Raw genomic sequence first — 21,022 nt, forward strand, 5'->3', positions numbered from 1 at the left:
ATTAACGTGTGAAGTTCGAGTTTTCAGTCACTTTTCGGTCGCATATCCACATCTCAACCGTTCAGTTTTTAGATACTACTGTATAGATCATCTCTGCAAATTTTCAGCCAAATTGATGATCATTAAGGCATCTAACTCGTTTAAACTAATGGACGGACTGAATCTGTCAACCTGAACCGTACTAGCTTTAAGGCACTTATCAATGCCTTAACGATCATCATTTTGGCTGAAAATTTTCATAGACGATCCATACACTAGTACCTAAAAACTGAACAGTCGAGATGTGGATATGCGACCGAAAAGTGACCGAAAACTCGAACTTCACACGTTAATTTTCAAAGCGGAGCTCCGCTCTGGATAGGATCTGTATATATATATATATATATATATATATATATATATATATATATATATATAGTGCTCTCATTGGTTTAAACAAAGCAGCCAATCATCAATATGGAAAGACTGAATAGCTTTAAGCACCTTAACCATAAGTGGGCTAGTGAAGAGCATTCTACCCAGCTTCTTCAAGCTCAAGCCCACATATGGAACCACATTTTCAGCTTCATAAACTCCATGACCCTCAAATCTGCAATTGAACTAGGTATACCAGATATCATCAAAAAACATGGCCGCCCCATAACTCTTTCTGAGCTCACATCTGCATTACCAATTCACCCAACAAAAATCCCCAGTGTTTACCGCCTCATGCGTATATTGGTCCACTCCGGCATCTTTGCCAAAAAAAAGATGACTAAACTGGATGAGGAAGAAGGTTATATACTTACTGACGCTTCTCAGCTCCTCCTTAAGGATCACCCCTTCAGTATGACTCCATTTGTAATGGCTATGCTCAACCCTATCGTCACAAAACCATGGCATTATATGAACACTTGGTTCCAAAATAATGACCCTGCGGCATTTAACACGGCACATGGGATGACATTTTGGGACTACAGCACCCAGGAGCCAAGTCTTGCCAGCTTTTTCAATGATGCCATGGCTAGTGATACTCGTTTGGTGACCAGCGTGTTACTTCAGGAGTGCAAGGGGGTATTCGAGGGATTAAAATCATTAGTTGATGTTGGGGGTGGTTGATAGGAACATTTTAATGTGATATTTTAATAGTTAATTCCTCACATTTTGCTTAATTAATTCCTTAACGAATCGATTTTTAACTCAATTTCTATTTTCTTAGGTACATTGGAGTAAATGATGGTGAAATGAGCATTATGTCCACACTTACCTACAAATGGTGGAGATAAAATTGAAGTAAATGAGTAGGAAATCCATCATCATCATCACCCAAAAATATTCCATGTTTTAGGGTGTAATCATCATGTTTTCTCCATCATTTCTCACACTAATCCACCATCATCATCACCCAAAAACATTCCATGTTTTAGGGTGTAATCATCATTTCTCTTTCTTTTCCATATTCTACAAATCACTTTCATACTCCACTTTCATTATTTTTCTTCCACTCATCATTTCACTCTTCTTTTTCTTCCCTATATAAACACCTTCTCCTCTCATTCTAACACATCTTCCTTCATCCATCTCATCTTCTTTGTCTCTCCATTTCCTTTCCATTTTCCCACACATTCCTTCATCCATTTCATCTCCTTGTCTCACCATTTCCTCTCCATTTTCCTTAGAGACCAATTCCTTCATCCATTCCATCTTCTTTGTCTCTCCATTTCCTTTCCATTTTCCCACAAATTCCTTCATCCATTTCATCTCCTTGTCTCACCATTTCCTCTCCATTTTCCTTAGTCACCATTTCCTCTACCGATTCCTTCACCCATTCCATCTTCTTTGTCTCTCCATTTCCTTTTCATTTTTCTCTCCATTCTCTAGTTTTAAGTTTATGCATTTTCAAGCAAGGAGAGGAAGAAGAAGAAGGAGCCGTGAAGATCATATCCTCCATCATCCACCTTGAAGGCTTGCTTCCAAGATTCAAGATCCAACCATCTAGCTCTCCATCTCCATCTCCACTCACGGTGTAATTCGTTCCTTTTCCTTGTAACCTTTTTGGTTTCCTTGTTTGATTTCGTATGAACTTGTTTCTAGTTAACCTAACGTTTAGGGCAAAGTTTAAGCCCAATTTCTATGTTTAAATAAAGTTTTCGAATTCTATAATTGTGATTCTAAGTTGCTTATGTGAGTTTGTTCGATTAAATTTGCTTTACAGAAAACTTTTATATGTTTATCTTATTTGGGTCGACACTTATAGGATTTGCATGTAATTGGTGCTAGGTTTAAGAACATGAAATCGACTTTTCGTTTTGTGTAACTTGAATCAAAAGTAGTAAAGGTTCTGGACAAGAATCGAATTTAATTGAAGAGGATTGCAATTAGGTGGACTTTTCCATAACTAAGTTGTACACTTGAGTTGATAGCCTTTCTCTATGTCTAATGCGTTGAACATGTCATGATTGACTAGCTTTCTAGGGCTTGATTGCATGTTTGATAGGATTAATCTAGGTGCTTTCGCTTAGGTTAATTAGCATTGAAAAGTAAAATATGGGAAATCATTTGCTTTCGAATGTTTCACATGATCAACTCCTCTCTCATGACTTGGAAGAACAATTATAGGGTTTGAATCGAATTTGATTACATGGAATTGGTTTTGATCTTTGTTCCTTGCGTTCCACCCTTATATATATGTTTTTACGTTTTCTTTATTTTATTTATTTTAATTTTAATTTTAAGAATCCTAATCCCCCCCCCCCCTTATTTGTGTTTACTTGTATATATTTATTCTTTATTTTATTTTTGTAAATAATACTTTATTATTTTAATTCTTTATTTGTTTATACAATTGTATATATTTATATTCTTTATTTTATTTTTGTAAATAATACTTTTCTTTATTTGTTTCACAATTACAAGTGTACCCTCAATCCCCGGAATAGAACGATCCCTATTTGCTTATACTACTAACGATATTTTCAGGGTTAAATTGCGCGCTTGCTTCAGGCGCATCAATTTTTGGCGCCGTTGCCGGGGATTGAAAAATCACTTGTTAAATTGTGTCATTTATTGTATATATTTGTTGTATATAAATTGTTTAAAACTTAGTTTAAATATTATTTATATTATTGAACACGAATTTTAATTGTAGGTTGTAAATTAAGAGGAATAGGTGAAGTCTCTTTTGTTAATATTGGCCTAAACCCCTTATTGGTACCTAGCTCAGGTCCCTTAAGGTTGAGGGCGGCCTTTATTAACACTTGTTGAACTGTCTTCACACTTATGAACTTTTTCATCTTAGTAAGTATAGCCTATGTGGAATGGTGTCTAGGAAGGGGACAACGTTCATGACGGGTTTTTGAATCCAGAAGTGCTTGCAAATGGGCCTAAACCACTATGTGGGAGTAGCTCATGCCAAAATGGATTTTTCCTCTCGTGTTCGTCCTCCCCCACCTGGCCATTTCAGTAAGGTTGCCCAAACGATTTGAAAGGGAGTTTGTGTCTAGGCGACTATACTTGGGCCGCACGTCCACTTGATTTACCGCTTGGAATTTGATTCGATATCAATAATGTTTATAACAAAAGAAATACTTGTGAATGCTCTATACGTGTAAATTATTTTGTTGTTTCACACTTTAAACTTGTAAAAATTCTTTTCACGTTTTATACTCACTTGTATACTTAACTTGTGTCTTATGTACAATATACTTGTTAATTATACTTGTAGTTTGTAATTAATAGTTATACTTGTTTTTATTTTGTATTTCTTTGTTAATTATAGTTACTAACTTTATTTAATGTAGGTACCGTCTGGCTGCAAGACGTAAAATACAAGCGCTACTTGGGAGGCAACCCATGCAAATCAGATTTGCTTTCTTTATCCTTATCTTTTATTTTTCGTTTTTTGCTTATTTGTTTTAGTTGTTATTTTCGTAAATTTCATCCCTATATGCTTACTTATTTCATTGCATGCTTTTAATTGATTACATTGAAGATAATGCAATATTTAAGTGTGGGGGAAGAGATTTATATATTTGTCTTTCATTTTGAGTCCTATAAATATATTTGTCTTTTATTTTGAGTCCTATATATATATTTGTCTTTTATTTTTGAGTCCTATATATTAAAAAAAAAAAAAAACTGCATTCATTCAGACTTATTAAATTCAGCTATTTACAAAAAAAAAAAATTAAAATTAAAAAAAAAAAAAAAAATTTATACACTATACTAAGCCATGTCTGCATCTCCGTAGGAGTTGAGGCTGAGCTCAAGGGAAATGCGAGAGTCACCGCCATAGCCGCTACCTCCCTCGGAAGTAGTCTTCATGTTGCCAAAGATGTCCTCACCATGCATGGGGAACAGTGGAAGGGTTTCAATCTCCTGGTGATATTCTCCTCGTTGTTCCATGATCGATCCATCAACACCATAGCCGACACGTGACCCAAAGTTTAGATCAATGGATCTACCATCATCAGTAGAACTAGTGGATCCAAAATTGAGATCGAGAGATCCACCAACCGGAACGTTCCGAAATTCCTTCAACTTCTGCCTCTCACGAGCCTTGAGGTTCTGAAACCAAAAGAAGACGTTCTTGTCCTCGATCTGCCCATATTGTTTCAGATGAAGGCAGATCTCTTGAATCTGCTCTGGAGTTGGGTACTTAAAACCCTTATCATAGTAAAGGCCCTTGAGGATTCTTAGTTGAGGCGGTGTGGGAGCCCACCGGTTACTACTCCCGGCTGCTTGGATGCTTCCTCCCTCCTCGGTTGGTTGCTGGGCTTGTAATTCCATTTGTTGCTGGGTTTGTAACTCCATTAGTTGCAGAGTTCGTGGTTCCATGTTGATGAAGAAAGGATTGGAGTTTCGAAAGAAAGGCTGAAGGGTTGAGAGAGAAAGGATGGAACTCAGAAGAATTTTCTTTTGGAGTGAATAGTCGCTCCCTCAGAATGCACCTAATTATAGAACGAGTCAGCAGATCTCCACCGTTGGATGGACGACCTCTGAGATTAAATCTACGCCCCGCAAACACGGAAAAGCTGTTGCCGCGTGGAAGACACGTGGGGGAACCAAACGAATCTCGAGGAGCTGTGACAGACAAGCTACAGCCGAAAGCAGGTTTAATTGCCGTGAATCAAGGAAAAGAAGGACGCGTGGGGGAATCAAACGAATCTCGAGGAGCTATAGCCGAAAGCATGCCATAAATCCAGGAAAAGAAAGGAATATTTACACGTGGGGGAGTTTCTTGGGCCGTGAACTGTCATAACTCTTCTCCTTCCCGGAGAAGCTTTGTTAAAACCGTGTGCCTGTTGAGACTTCTACCCTATTTTGTGCTTTACATATACATCCTTTTTTGTCTCCTCCAGATTTTACTAAGGTTTGTCTAAGCGTGCAGTTTCAAATTCCTTCTACTTCCTCATGGCTCGAACCAAGGTTACCCCTCGCAGGGGCGTCAATCAACGCTGTGTTCTCTCTTTGGAAGAAGAAGGTCGTCAAGCGGCCACTAGAGCTGGACTTACTCGTCCATGGGACCATCGTCCTATCCGTGAGCGTACCCACAGTCCCCCTCCTCTGCCTCGTCGCTCTCCCAGACTGCATCCCGGAGAGTCTTCTTCCTCACCAGCTGCTCGTGCTCCTCGGCCTATGGCCACCTTGGAAAGCTTGTCGGATTTGATTGATGATTTGCGTTCCTCTCTCCGCGATGGTATTATGGTGACAGATTGGAGAGTCAATTGCATGATCGATTACATCTCTGAGATGAACTGCTCTTTGATCCGCTGTCACACTGCAATAAACAAGCTTGCTCAGGAAGTCAATAACTTGCAAAGTTATCCTCCTGGGTTTCCTCGCAAGGACGCTACTGCATCACAACATGAGGACCCGCCTCCGAAGGCTGAAACCAGCAAGAGGGCTGCCACTCGCCCGCATACCGCTCCTCCAAAGGAGTAAATGGAGGTACAAGTCTAGGCTGAAAGACTTTAAACATTAAGCGCTGCATGGGAGGCAACCCATTTCAACCGTATCTGTGAAGGAGACATCAAACGCAGATTTGCTTTCTTGAACTCTTCCTTCTATTTTATTTTCATGAATTTTAAGTTGTTTTAGGTTTCGTTGTGTTAACTTTCTCTTCTATGCTTGATTTATGCTTTGCATGATTTATATTTGTTTATACATTGAGGACAATGCATGAATTAATTATGGGGGAAGGATTATTGCTTTATTGTGTTTTTAGTAGTTAGTATATAAAAAAAAAAAAAAAAAAAAATAGTTGATGTTGGATTGTGTTTTTATTGTGTTTTTAATTGATGTTGTGATACACTAAGGTATATTGAATTAAACATAGTCTTGAAAAGGGTAGCTGTTTCAGTCCCATTGCACATCGAGACTCCCTGTTCCCGTACCTAAGTGTTGAAATTAATTAAATTGTAAAAAAAAAAAAAAAAAAGTTGGTTTTAGAGTGTTTTTGTGTGTGTGAGTCTTAGGATGCTCCTAACGTCTAGGATGAACATGTCTCCGAATTCATGGCTGAAGGTTTTCACAATCAAAATAGGACTTAATTGAATTCTGTGGTTAATCGACATTGTGATACTTGTATGAAAATTTGAGATAGGATTGTAACTTGGTTCATTAAGCATGCTAGGATTAAGTCTAATTCATTTGACCCGAAGTGAGCTATTGAGCTAAAATACTTTCTTTTCGAGTGCTTAATTGATAATTCCAGAATTTCGTGGCTGTATTTGCAAAACCTCATCATTCTTTGAAAATCCAATGATCATGTGCCATAGATTTTAATGGACTAGAGAATACTAGAACTCGACTGTTGTGACTGTCAAAACTTGTATGCCATAATATGCACTGATCCTGGATAGGATAGAAGGCATTAGGGTAACCACCAAAGCCAAACAAGCATGTGTCCCCAATTGTGCCCGTCGTGGGACTCCTTAGAATGAACCCCTTTGAGCCTACGTTGAAAACCTTTGTTTCATCACCCTCACTACCCTACCATGAGCTTAGTACAGGATATCTCTACCCTTGTCTTAAGGACTTAGTAGAGCATGACATAGTATGTAGGGGTGACGATGAAAGACAAGTGTGGGGTGGGGAAAATCCAAGAAAAAAAAAATTTTGCCTTGAAAAAAAAAAAGAGAAAGAAAGAAAGAAAAGCGGCAAAAGAGAAGAAAAATTGAAAAGAAAACTCTTGGGAAAATGTTGAAGTGTGGTTTTGGACTTGCAAATTTGTAGAAGGCTCAAAGTTGAAAATTATGCCTTTGTCCATTCCCATGTTGGTTAGAGTGAAGGTTTGGCCCAAAACAATGATATTTGGTCTACAAAAATGATGACATAAGGTGGTCCTTATATGCTCTGCTAGGTCCTTAGGATTTTTTGTATCCTTAATCTTCATTTCGAAAACCCTAGCTTAGCCCCATTACAACCTGTTTTAAGTGCTGACTTGATCCTTGAGATGGGCAGTCTTTGGTTAGTGGAGTCAGTTACGCAGTCGAGCTTATGGTTTAGGTCCATTTGTGCATTTAGTCATTTCATGAGGTCTTTAAAAAATTCTTCACAAAATGTGTTTATTGATGAAATATGCAAGCTGTTTGTTGCCTTACAATTTGTTCTCTTGCATATACTTGAGTGTGAAGCTTTTAAGCATAGCCATTTCTGAGAGAAAAATCGAGAGTATGCCCTGTGAGTTTGAATTGGATTTGTTTGAAACATGCTATCATTCACTGTATAACTTAAGTTCTCCATATCTTGCTTAGTCATATGAATGTCACACATTTATTAACCATGGAATTATCTTTGTGATTTTGATTAAGTGTTTAACGTGAAAGCCATGAGTTTGGAGTCTCTGAGACAACAGTTAGGAGCAATAGAGTCATTTTCTTGCTTTTTGTCAAGTCTTTGTTCTGTTTTGGATTTTTTTTGTTTTGTTTTGCTAAGGGACTAGCAAAAGCTAAGTGTGGGGGAATTTGATAGGAACATTTTAATGTGATATTTTAATAGTTAATTCCTCACATTTTGCTTAATTAATTCCTTAACGAATCGATTTTTAACTCAATTTCTATTTTCTTAGGTACATTGGAGTAAATGATGGTGAAATGAGCATTATGTCCACACTTACCTACAAATGGTGGAGATAAAATTGAAGTAAATGAGTAGGAAATCCATCATCATCATCACCCAAAAATATTCCATGTTTTAGGGTGTAATCATCATGTTTTCTCCATCATTTCTCACACTAATCCACCATCATCATCACCCAAAAACATTCCATGTTTTAGGGTGTAATCATCATGTTTTCTCCATCATTTCTCACACTAATCCACCATCATCATCACCCAAAAACATTCCATGTTTTAGGGTGTAATCATCATTTCTCTTTCTTTTCCATATTCTACAAATCACTTTCATACTCCACTTTCATTATTTTTCTTCCACTCATCATTTCACTCTTCTTTTTCTTCCCTATATAAACACCTTCTCCTCTCATTCTAACACATCTTCCTTCATCCATCTCATCTTCTTTGTCTCTCCATTTCCTTTCCATTTTCCCACACATTCCTTCATCCATTTCATCTCCTTGTCTCACCATTTCCTCTCCATTTTCCTTAGAGACCAATTCCTTCATCCATTCCATCTTCTTTGTCTCTCCATTTCCTTTCCATTTTCCCACAAATTCCTTCATCCATTTCATCTCCTTGTCTCACCATTTCCTCTCCATTTTCCTTAGTCACCATTTCCTCTACCGATTCCTTCACCCATTCCATCTTCTTTGTCTCTCCATTTCCTTTTCATTTTTCTCTCCATTCTCTAGTTTTAAGTTTATGCATTTTCAAGCAAGGAGAGGAAGAAGAAGAAGGAGCCGTGAAGATCATATCCTCCATCATCCACCTTGAAGGCTTGCTTCCAAGATTCAAGATCCAACCATCTAGCTCTCCATCTCCATCTCCACTCACGGTGTAATTCGTTCCTTTTCCTTGTAACCTTTTTGGTTTCCTTGTTTGATTTCGTATGAACTTGTTTCTAGTTAACCTAACGTTTAGGGCAAAGTTTAAGCCCAATTTCTATGTTTAAATAAAGTTTTCGAATTCTATAATTGTGATTCTAAGTTGCTTATGTGAGTTTGTTCGATTAAATTTGCTTTACAGAAAACTTTTATATGTTTATCTTATTTGGGTCGACACTTATAGGATTTGCATGTAATTGGTGCTAGGTTTAAGAACATGAAATCGACTTTTCGTTTTGTGTAACTTGAATCAAAAGTAGTAAAGGTTCTGGACAAGAATCGAATTTAATTGAAGAGGATTGCAATTAGGTGGACTTTTCCATAACTAAGTTGTACACTTGAGTTGATAGCCTTTCTCTATGTCTAATGCGTTGAACATGTCATGATTGACTAGCTTTCTAGGGCTTGATTGCATGTTTGATAGGATTAATCTAGGTGCTTTCGCTTAGGTTAATTAGCATTGAAAAGTAAAATATGGGAAATCATTTGCTTTCGAATGTTTCACATGATCAACTCCTCTCTCATGACTTGGAAGAACAATTATAGGGTTTGAATCGAATTTGATTACATGGAATTGGTTTTGATCTTTGTTCCTTGCGTTCCACCCTTGTATATATGTTTTTACGTTTTCTTTATTTTATTTATTTTAATTTTAATTTTAAGAATCCTAATCCCCCCCCCCCCTTATTTGTGTTTACTTGTATATATTTATTCTTTATTTTATTTTTGTAAATAATACTTTATTATTTTAATTCTTTATTTGTTTATACAATTGTATATATTTATATTCTTTATTTTATTTTTGTAAATAATACTTTTCTTTATTTGTTTCACAATTACAAGTGTACCCTCAATCCCCGGAATAGAACGATCCCTATTTGCTTATACTACTAACGATATTTTCAGGGTTAAATTGTGCGCATGCTCTAAGCGCATCAGTGGTACAGGAACAATGGCCATGGCCATTGTTGATGCATTCCCAGAAATTGACTGCACCGTACTTGATCTCCCACATGTGGTGGCTGATCTGCAAGGAAGTAAGAACCTGAAATATGCTGGAGGGGACATGTTTGAAGCAGTTCCTCCGGCAGATGCAATTATTTTGAAGGTAAATCTCAGCAATACTCTTTGATCTTAGTCATGTTCTGATATTGTAATAATGCTTAAAAAACAAACTTAAAAAGTATGTAGTCCAATTTCACACATCAGTCTAACACTGAAATAAGTTTAACATCCATTTCTTTTCGTTAGTAAATTATAACCAATGTAAAACTGCCAAAACATACCATAAATATAATTTAACACTAGGTAATGAAGAACAATTAATTATATAACGTCTAACTGTACATACCCAACAACTGGTATATAAGTCTTGCGGACAGTTTTTATCTTCACAATTGGTTGCTATGTTTGATAAGCAGTGGATATTGCATGACTGGAGTGATGAAGAATCTGTGAAAATACTTGAGCGATGTAAAGAGGCAATAACAAGTAATAAGAAGAAAGGCAAGGTGATTATCATAGATATGAATGTGGAAAACCAGAAAGGAGATGACGAATCAATTGAGACACAACTGTTCTTCGACATGTTGATGATGATGATGGCCACCGGAAAAGAAAGGAATGAAAAAGAATGGGCTCAGCTCTTTTCTGATGCAGGTTTCAGTGACTATAAGATAACTCCCATTTTGGGTCTAAGATCACTCATTGAGGTTTATCCTTGATAACTGAGCTCCTACTTGTGTAACTGGCAGAGCAGAAACAATAAGATTGTTTTCAAATTATAAAATTGGGATCATTCATATGCTTCTTTTTTTTTTTTTACCTTTTCTTTTTGTGAACAGAATCATTCATAAGCTTAAGATAAATATCAGGCTAGCTACTTTATAAAACAGTACATTATTTAGTAGTATAATCACAATAATAAATATAAGTTGCTTGTCACAATCTGGCATGCATTCTTTTTTTCTTTTTTGTGTTGCTACTCTTTAGAACAATGGTGGGCTTTTTTCTCATTTGTCATGTTCCAGGTTACGTGGGAGTTAGGACGGTACAGAACTACAGATATTGTCTTTAATTACGTACACTCAACTCGGAGACATGACTAGAATTATTTACCAAGGAAAATATATTACTTTTATTACTCTATATTCCAATCACCAATCACACGTAATAATTCCCTGGTTAATCACCAAGTTGTAAATTAGCTTCTTGAAACTAAACCACTAAGTTAACCACAAACCTAGTAACTGGGGAAATTATACAGCCGAAGCTAGAAATTAACATTTGAAAAGCTCTGATTATTCTCTGCAATTATACCTAGAATTTAACATTGGAAAAATAACTTACAGTTTGTGGTGTACAAGATAGGTAGCCAAAGAGTCACTATGCCAAAAAAGCCTTCAGACGACAGATTATATCTGTCGTCTGATGAAGTAAAAATCTGTTGTCTAGGTGGCTGCCGTCTCTAAGACACTCAGACGACAGATATTATCCGTCGTTGATAATGCACTCAGACGACAGATTCAATTTAAGGTACTGTCGTCTGAAGTACCTAATATTGAAGAATCGGGGTCTATCTATCGTCTGAAACAATATACCACTACATATTAATGTTGTTGGAAATTCACTTCATCAACATATTTAAACAATAACCGTCGATGTAGTTAATGTCAGACGACAGAGTTTTTATTGTTTCTGTCGTTTGATTGAACCAATATTAAGCTTAATTGATACTTCTGTTGTCTGATTTAAAGTACAACGACAGTTATATGTCGACTGATTTAATATGAAACAACATTTATTTCGTGAGTTATGTTGTTTGACATTTGTTTGGACTACAGATAATTGTGATTCTTGTGGTTAGATTTGATTTCCAACTATAGTTTTAGTTTTTTTATGTCGTTTGAATGTCACTTGGAGTATAGTCTTACTCAAATTTCTGTTGTCTGAAGTAGTATTCAATCTCATTTTTCTGTTGTTTGTTTAGACTTTCAACCATTGTTTTAGTTATGTTCTGTTGTTTGAGAGTGATTAGAAGTATACTTTTATGTTGTTTGAAGAAGTTTGAAACAATAGATTAAGCGCCTAATTATGTTGTCTGGGAGTTGTTTGACCTATACTTTTCTGTTGTTTGAAGTAGGTAGAAACAACATATCAGCCACATACTTCTGTTGTCTGAGAGCTCTTTGAACTCCACTTTTCTGTTGTCTGAGAGTTCTTTGAACTCCACTTTTATGTTGTTGAAGTAGGTAGAAACAACATATCAGGCACCTACTTCTGTTGTCTGAGAGCTCTTTGAACTCCACTTTTCTGTTGTTTGAAGTAGGTAGAAACAACATATCAGCCACCTACTTCTGTTGTCTGAGAGCTCTTTGAACTCTACTTTTATGTTGTTTGAACTTGGTAGAAACAACAGATGATCATTTGTTTATGTTGTTTCTATTCTCATGATACAACAGAAATTGTGAAACCTGCATATATATATATATATCTGTTGCCTTTCAACCATTTCAACATCATTCATTTACAATCATGAAAACCATAAAATTGGATTAAAATCAGCATTCAAAATGATGCCTACGTTTCATTGCATGAACATCATCCAAAATACAATTCATAGTTCCAACTGTAAACCTAGTCAACAGTTACATAGTGATCGAGATCGAGAACCAAAAAACCATCTTATCTCGATCATTTACCTAATATTGCACTAAGTGAAAAACCTATGAGGTACTTAGTGCAAAACCTATAAGGTACAGAGAGAGTAGCTAGGCAGAGAAACTGCATGCATAACATAGGTTCATATATCAACACTTTCAATCAGTTATATATAAATGCACAAAAGCAGTTCCTAGTGCTACTCATCTACCTTAAACAGAACCAACGTTAGAACTTCATAACATGATTTGACCATTCAGCTCGAACCACATCAATATCCTTCTGTGTGTAAGCAAGATTTGATTTCCTTTCCCACTGAAACAAGCAAATGCAGCAAGTTATTATGGTGTAATCAAATTTCACATTATAGGTGTATTTCAGATTTTGGCAAAATAAAGTTCATTAAATTTGAGAAGCAAATGCAACAAGTCCATTATATGGAAGTACTTATGATGAAATACTAATTCATCTCAGAACAAAAGCAGTTGAACATTCTTACCTTGTTAGCAAACTCCAAGTTCTTGTCCTCTACGATTTCTTTCATATAACGCAAGATGAAATAACCACAAGTGTTAGAATCAGTTTGCTCTGGAATACCCTGAAAATAATAAACTAGTATTAACCATCGCGCCGGGAAATATATCATACCATATGAGGAAGTACGACTTAATGGAGACTACAAAAATTCTAACCAACTTACAGCAAGATTCTTCCATTGGATTATTTTCCTTCCTTTCCTACCCTTTTGGGCATTGAAGATTTTAATGGAGCTTCAAAATGATGATCACAAAAATTAAAATTAGTAAGCAACAAGTTCAGTACATGAAGAAACAACATAAACTGATCAATATGGTAAAAATAATAATTGGGAAGCAGACTCACTTGTCGACAATAGCTTTCCATTCACCAGCACAAAGTCGTCTTTTTAGTGGATCCATGAAATGCACAATTTCTTCATCCGGGTTCACCACCGACAACATCCAATGAGCACTATAGAAAAAGATGTCAAATTTTCAGAAAGGATTAAGTCCATTAAATCTATACATAGAAGCTATCAACAAGACCGACATAACATGCCTAACATTGTAGTAATACTGATTACATACCCTGAGTTATATGGAACCAAAAATATCTGCCCCGGTTTCCCTAACATGTACCGATTTGACATAGACCGTGCCCGTTCAGTGGGATTTCCACACCCAATTATACCGGTGTGTGCAGGGTCGATAAAGCCAACCATATCAAGCATCTTAGACTTTTTCAGTACTCCATAAAGGTAGCTACAAATAATATTGCAATATTAAAGGGATAAAAAAAAAGGCTTCTGATTATGAAGATTAAGCAGTATAGTCAATTACTAAAGATAAGAATAAGGTAATAGAAAACTGATCTGTACCTCATGTAAAAAACAATGACTCCTCCAGATACTTCCAACATGTTAGCCATGTTATAGATATCCCTTCTAAAGATGACGGCTTTCCTAGAATGACCGAAAATTTCCCCACCAAATGTTGTGTGGATTGTGGCGCCATCAATCAATCCATTCTTGGCCCACATACACAAGTCCTTTACTGGTAATGGCAGATTCGTCGGCAAGTTTTCCAGGTCTTCATTGTCATCATCAAATGATTCTCTTCTTCTCTTCTTCGGATTAGCACGCGTTGTTTTCTAATTTTGTAACGATAAGACTACATGTTATCAACCCTTTTCAATATTAACATATACCACATATATGAAACAAATTTGCACATTAATTAAACATCAATAAATAAAAGATGGACTATAAATGAATTAAGAATGAGTTACTTTCTGCTCAATGGGTTTAGGGGGTGCCTCTGGTGCAGGGGTAACAACTAGCTTTCTTGGCCAAGCAACACAAGTCCCAATGGCGTATCCGACAGTGACTATGTCAGCATCCTTCACTGGAAACGGTAACAAGGCATCATGCACGATGGTTCCAATGACTGAGACGCGCACATTGTCCTCTCCCAATGGAACCCCATGGATCTTCTGATTTCCTTCCTCAACATTAACTTGAATGATGGTACCATATGCAACAATATTCTCCACCCTATCTAATGCTAGTCCGCAATCGTTCCCATCAACCAGCTCCTATGTCAAACAATGAGCAGTTAATCATTCACTATATGAATTCCACATTTAGCGATGTTATTGTAGTTTCTAATAAAGACAGTCAAAGGAAAATGAAGTTAAGGAGAACAGAGATAAATTAAGGCAACAAAGGTGCTTACATTGTCATTATTGAAAGAATTTTTCGAAGATATGTGGACTCTAACCTCCTCTTGAATTATAGAAGTCAGTTTCTGCTTTGGTGGATCTGTAGCCACTTGCTGGTCCTCTTGAACAAATATCTTCTCATCAGCTAAAACCAACTTCTTCTTCACTGTTTTGGCCTCACCCTCCACAATGTCAATCATAATCTTCTCAGCTGGTCGGGAACAGCTCCCTTCGCCTGAACCATGTTCATTAAGTGGTGTCAATTGTTTTGGTGACTCTAGTGCCACCTCTTTCCCATCAATTTTTGCTTCCAACCTCGCAATCTTGGCTGTCCAATATGCTCTTTCCTCAGCAACTTGTCTATCTCTCTCTTCTTCCCATGCAACTCTTCCCTTAGCGAGTATACTTTCCTTCTCCTCCTCCAAAATCAACTTCACACTCTTCCTCACAGTCTCTTCCACACTTCTCTTTCTGCTTTTTGGGAGGTTAAAGTATGAAGTTGGTTTGGTGAAACCACCAACGCCTCGTACCCTCCCAGGATGCTCTGGGTTCCCCAATGCTAAGGTGAGCACATCATCTGAACCATCTGTTGTAAGCTCTCCATCAGACTCCTTTTTCTTTAACCTTTCCTGGTACAAATATATGTATATAAGCTCACTTATTAAGTAATTCACATATGAAGGACAAATATATGTGTGTATATAGCCAGTGAAGTTTCAGATAAAAACTTACAATTTTTTCTGCCGTCTTCTCCACCTCAGGTTCTTTGAAGCAGCCATTCTTATCTTGCCGTGCCTTCACCCACATCGTCGCACGATCCAGTTTCTCTAAGGGGATTGACTCGGACTATAAAAAATGAAAAATATATTAGAATTGGTAACCACAAGCTCTATTCACAAAGTTCAATAAGTATCATCCAAAAACTAACCAGTTCGGCTTCTAAGTTGGCATATCCTTTACGTGCCATACGATGAGGGTACCGATTTTCCTTTCTTTTTTCTATTTGTGCATCACGCAATTCCTACAAACCAAAGCATATTTAGGCACTACATTGCACTGAACTTATACAAACCACTGATAAAATGAAATCAACATATCAAAAATGAAACCAACATATGAACTAAGTTTCCAACAGCTAACAAACCTGAAATTTTTCAGAAATCCTGTCAGCGACAAAGATATCCCAATCAGCCTTCTTAACACATCGATAATCATCCGGTGGATTTTCAAGCAATTCAGGGGTATCCATATAAGGGATAATGTACTTGTTGGTCAATTTGCTCTTGAATTCCCTCCATTTATTTGCAGCAGAGGTAATCACCAGCTTCTTACATTCTTTAGGGATCACATATGCATCCTATGTATAAGAAAAAGAAGATTAGTTTACATCGGAAATAAGTGTGACTGAAAGCGATAAGGATTGCAATATGTTGTAAGATTTAGTTTAAATACCTGAATAGATTCCCAGATTTTCTGTTTTTCATCAGGGTCCACCTCTCTCCAATCACTAGTGACAATTGGGATCTTTGTACGTGCTAAGACCCCAATGTAAGACTGCATTTCTTTGGCTGCCTTACCATAAGGTTCCCCCTTATCATTAATCTGTATAGTTAGCTTTCTCCCTCTGATGAGTCGCCTTGTAATGCGATTCATTGTCACCATCCCTCGCCTTAGCAGCTTCAAACCACCGGTTGCATCGGGATCTTCCTCATCATCACCATCCTTTGTCTTATTAGACTTAGAACTATTTCCAGACTTGGTCTTTGATACAGATTTCTTTGATACAGCCTTTGTCTTCTTCTTCGGGGATGTAGTCTTCTTCTTAGTTTCGACAACCTTCTTCTTCGAAGACACCTCCTTCTTCTTGGCAGACACAACCCTCTTCTTTGGAGACAAAGCCTTAGGTGTGGTTGACGGTCCTGCATCCTTAGAGCTAGTTCTTTTCATTTGCACAGCTTTCATCCTCACCGCTATCGCTTTAGCGGCAGCTGCTGCTCTATTAGATGGCGCCATGATCTACAACACACATGCACATAATCTGTTAGTCACATGATAGGCAACATGACATATATAGGATGCATCACTTACAATTAAAATGACATATTAGTGAAAATCAAACACTTAGGTAATCAAGTAACAACTTGAATCAGCATATATTCCATCAACTAACAGATTAAAGTACAATAGCTAAAAGCTACAAATGGAAATGAAGCCTATACTAATATGCATACATAAGCATCAAAATCCTAAACACCATGCTACTCCCATCAGTCACGAGGCAAACTTTAATTGTCAACCCATATTCCTTCATCACCATCTCGCATATGAATGCTAGGTTGATGACCAACTACATCATCAAAGGTTTCAACTGATGGCATTGTCGGATTAAATGGAGGGAATTCCACTTCAGGGTTTTCGCACTCATCATTAGCCCCTTCGTAGTCTTTATCCGGGCACCTCACCACTACTGACCATTCAGCATTGAGGGGGTCTTCAATATAAAAACTTGTTTCACATGTGTAGCTAAGACAAACGGATCATTTAAATGCCCTATCCTATTCAGTTTCACCAAAGTAAACCCAAGATCGTCTACTTTGACGCCCCTAGAACTCTCTACCCAATCACATTTAAACAATGGTACCCTAAATTTGTAATAGTCAACCTCCCATATTGTTTTAATTACACCGTAGAAGTCCATATCATGAGTTCTGGGCTTTCGATCCTTTGCACTTGCAACTTGCATTGCATCGGCAAGTAAAAAAACACCACTGTTCTGAACAGATTTGACATTGTCCCGCGCTTTGGTGTTGAAATCAACTCCACTGACATGGTATCCACTAAAGGTTGGTACTTCACGCCTTGGGCCGCCAGCCATCCACCTCATTGTTTCTGAAACATCATTGTCGGGAACATGCATCGCATTTGCAACCTGGTAATTGAATTATACATTAATAAAGTGCTCTAATCAAATAATTAAACTCAGAACATTCAAAATCAACATATGAATAAGCATAATCCATATGAACTTACCCTTTCCTTTAACCAATCTCCAAATGTCGCATTCTGTTTTTCCCTCAACCACCTCTCGTTTTTCTTGAACTTAGGGAAAGTTAACTCCAACAGTTCCATATGCTCCCTAAGTACAAGGAAAAGGAAACTGATCAACAATATAACTCAAATGAATATATATTACAGGTATTGATATTACAAAGGAAAAACAATAGCATTGCATAAAGTAATACGTACTTGAAGTATGGCATGGCATCTTCAGTGTTCCGCAATACACACAAGTGTGCAAGTCGTAACTCCTTTACAGAAACGGTCACCATGGTTGCGCCTGATAAAGGCTTGGATCCATTACACAGTCCAGATAAGCTTCTTGATGGAATTCCCACAGTGGTATCATCTTCACGAAGCATACGTTCTGAGCAAAACTCTATAGCCTCTTCAACAATGTAATTCTCAGCAATACACCCCTCAGGAAAATGGCGACTTCTCACATACCCTTTGAATACTTTCATGTACCTCTCAAACGGGTACATCTATCGAAGAAACACCGGACCACATAACTCTACTTCTCTAACAAGATGGACTGTTAAATGAATCATTACATCGAAAAACGAAGGTGGGAAGAACTTTTCAAGCAAGCAAACTGTATCAATAAGGTCAGCTTGCATCTGTTGAAGTTTTGAAACATCTATCACCTTACTACAAATTGCCTTGAAGAATAGGCAGAACCGAATAATAGCATACCTAACCGGCTTTTCTAAAACTGATCGTAATGCCACAGGGAGAAGAATCTGCATAATTGTGTGGCAATCATGTGATTTAAGACCGACGAGTCTCAAATCTTCCATTGAAACCAGATTCCTTAGGTTTGAGCATAAGCGCACAGGAACCGTCATGTTGAAAAAGGAAGAGCATAATATTTTCTTCTCATCTAGCAGCAAGTTCCAACTCGCCAAAGGCAACTTGGCCCTTTTCGGACCAGGTGTAGGCTTCAAATCAGTTCTGATGCCCATATCAACCATGTCCAAACGAGAAGCAGCTCCATCCTTCGTCTTCCCGGGAATGTTCAACAGGGTACCAAGAATAGCATCGCAGCAATTCTTCTCAATGTGCATCACATCGAGAATGTGTCTCACTGGAAGATGTTTCCAATAATCAAGTTCAAAGAACACTGATTTTTTTTTCCAACAAGGTCTGTTTTTCGCTTCAACACCCTTATAAGGGGTAGAAGTTTTTTTTTTCCCAAATGGTATGTTCAGACCTTCAACTCTTGACAACATCTCCTCTCCACTTAATGGTGAAGGAGCGACATCTTCCTCTATGGTATTGTCAAAAGCTGCAGCTTGCCTTCGATATGGATGATGTCTTGGCAAAAATCTGCGATGTCTCATGAATGCCATTTTGTTACTATGCTTCAACCTGTATGGTCGGGTTTCATTAACACAAACTGGACAAGCATTATATCCTTTGGTAATGCTGCCGGAGAGGTTCCCATATGCGGGAAAGTCGTTAATAGTCCAAAATAGGACTGCCTTCAGTTTGAAGGGCTCTCCTCTAAGGGCATCATACACTTCAACCCCATCCCACAGTAGTTTCAAATCATCTATCAAAGGCTGCAAATAAACGTCAATATCATTTCCCGGCTGTTTGGGTCCAGATATTAACAATGTTAACATCATGTGCTTCCTCTTCATGCATAGCCAAGGAGGAAGGTTATACGTAACAAGAATAACAGGCCAGCAAGAGTACCGGCTACTTAATGAACTGTGGGGATTAAACCCATCTGAGGAAAGGGCTAACCTAAGGTTCCTCGGTTCACTACCAAATTCTGGCCACTTTGTGTCAACTAACTTCCAAGTCGGGGAATCTACTGGATGCCTCATCATTCCATCTGTTTTCCTATCATTGGCATGCCAAGTCAAATCCTTAGCTGTCTTGGTCGATAGGAACATCCGTTTGAATCTCGGGATTGGTGGGAAGTACCACAAGACCTTCCCAGGTACCCCTTCCTTATTAGTATTGTCTCTGCCCAGTTTCCAACGTGATTCACCACATGTTGGACAACTTGTTGCTTCTGCATGCTGCCCTCTATAAAGGATGCAGTCATTTGGACAAGCATGAATCCTTTCATAGGCCATGCCCAATGTAGCAAGTGTTTTCTTAGCCTCATATAGAGACCCAGGCACCTCATTCCCTTCAGGCAACAACATGCCAATCATTATTAGCATGTCAGAATAACAAGAGTCCGTCATTCCGTGTTTTGCCTTCAAATTGAAGGTTTGTATCAAACCGTTTAACTTTGTAGTCTTAGTACAACCCGGATACAAAGGCTTATCTCCATCCTCTACAAACCTAAGAAACTCATTTGAGTCACTCGAAATCTCATCTTCTTCATCCCCTATCCCAAAATCAGCACCCATATCTACTGTTTCTGATTCACCTAAAATATCCACATTCATGGCGGAAGGTTCTCCATGCCATTTCCATTGCTTATATCTAACATCAATACCATTAAAGTATATATGGTCCTTGATCACTCCAATAGAAAATTCATCATTGTTACAACACTTCAAACAAGGACAACATATTTTTGATATGTCGCTTGCATTTGCCAAAGCGAACTTAAGAAAGTCTTCAAGTCCTATCTTAAACTTCAATGATCTTCTATCAGCATGCATCCATGATTTATCCATCTTATATATAAACATATTACACAATTAGGAACTATATTATCACCTAGGATTGAAAGCTTAAAAACGTACATATCACTATTAAACAACTTCACCACACATATATATACACACACAGCTACATGAAGCAACATTAATTCATAAACATACAGCAGAGCTTAATTTAACATTCGAATGTAGCCACTCCATGACAAACATGAGCATCAATATTACAGAAAATTTCAATATCTCCTGACCATACATTGTAACCAGAACTATAAAATTCCAATAATTCATGTGCTTCTAGAACAGAAAGTTCACAAAAATAAAATGAAGAACGAACTATGTGATGATTATAAATGCTTACCTCAATTTGTTTAACTCTGAGCTAAGCCAATTATCCGCTTCCAATGCTTGCCTAATGAGCCTAACTCCAAGCTTTCACTACATAGCACCAAGAGCA

General features: G+C 37.5%; 2 protein-coding genes across 2 annotated transcripts; one reads left to right on the forward strand and one right to left on the reverse strand.

Moving 5' to 3' along the window:
* The first annotated feature begins 456 nt into the window (after positions 1-456).
* LOC112189897 (probable O-methyltransferase 3) lies at positions 457-10,729 on the forward strand. Its single transcript, XM_040515427.1, has 3 exons — positions 457-1,090; positions 9,922-10,091; positions 10,405-10,729. The coding sequence occupies exons 1-3, from the start codon at positions 457-459 to the stop codon at positions 10,705-10,707; spliced, it is 1,107 nt and encodes a 368-aa protein (XP_040371361.1). The 3' UTR covers positions 10,708-10,729.
* Positions 10,730-18,423: 7,694 nt separating this feature from the next.
* LOC112184224 lies at positions 18,424-20,568 on the reverse strand. Its single transcript, XM_024322490.1, has one exon. It carries the CDS (start codon positions 20,566-20,568, stop codon positions 18,424-18,426), a length of 2,145 nt encoding a protein of 714 aa, XP_024178258.1.
* Positions 20,569-21,022: the final 454 nt, after the last annotated feature.

Source organism: Rosa chinensis, chromosome 2 (genome assembly GCF_002994745.2).
Source record: "Rosa chinensis cultivar Old Blush chromosome 2, RchiOBHm-V2, whole genome shotgun sequence".
NCBI lineage: Eukaryota > Viridiplantae > Streptophyta > Magnoliopsida > Rosales > Rosaceae > Rosa > Rosa chinensis.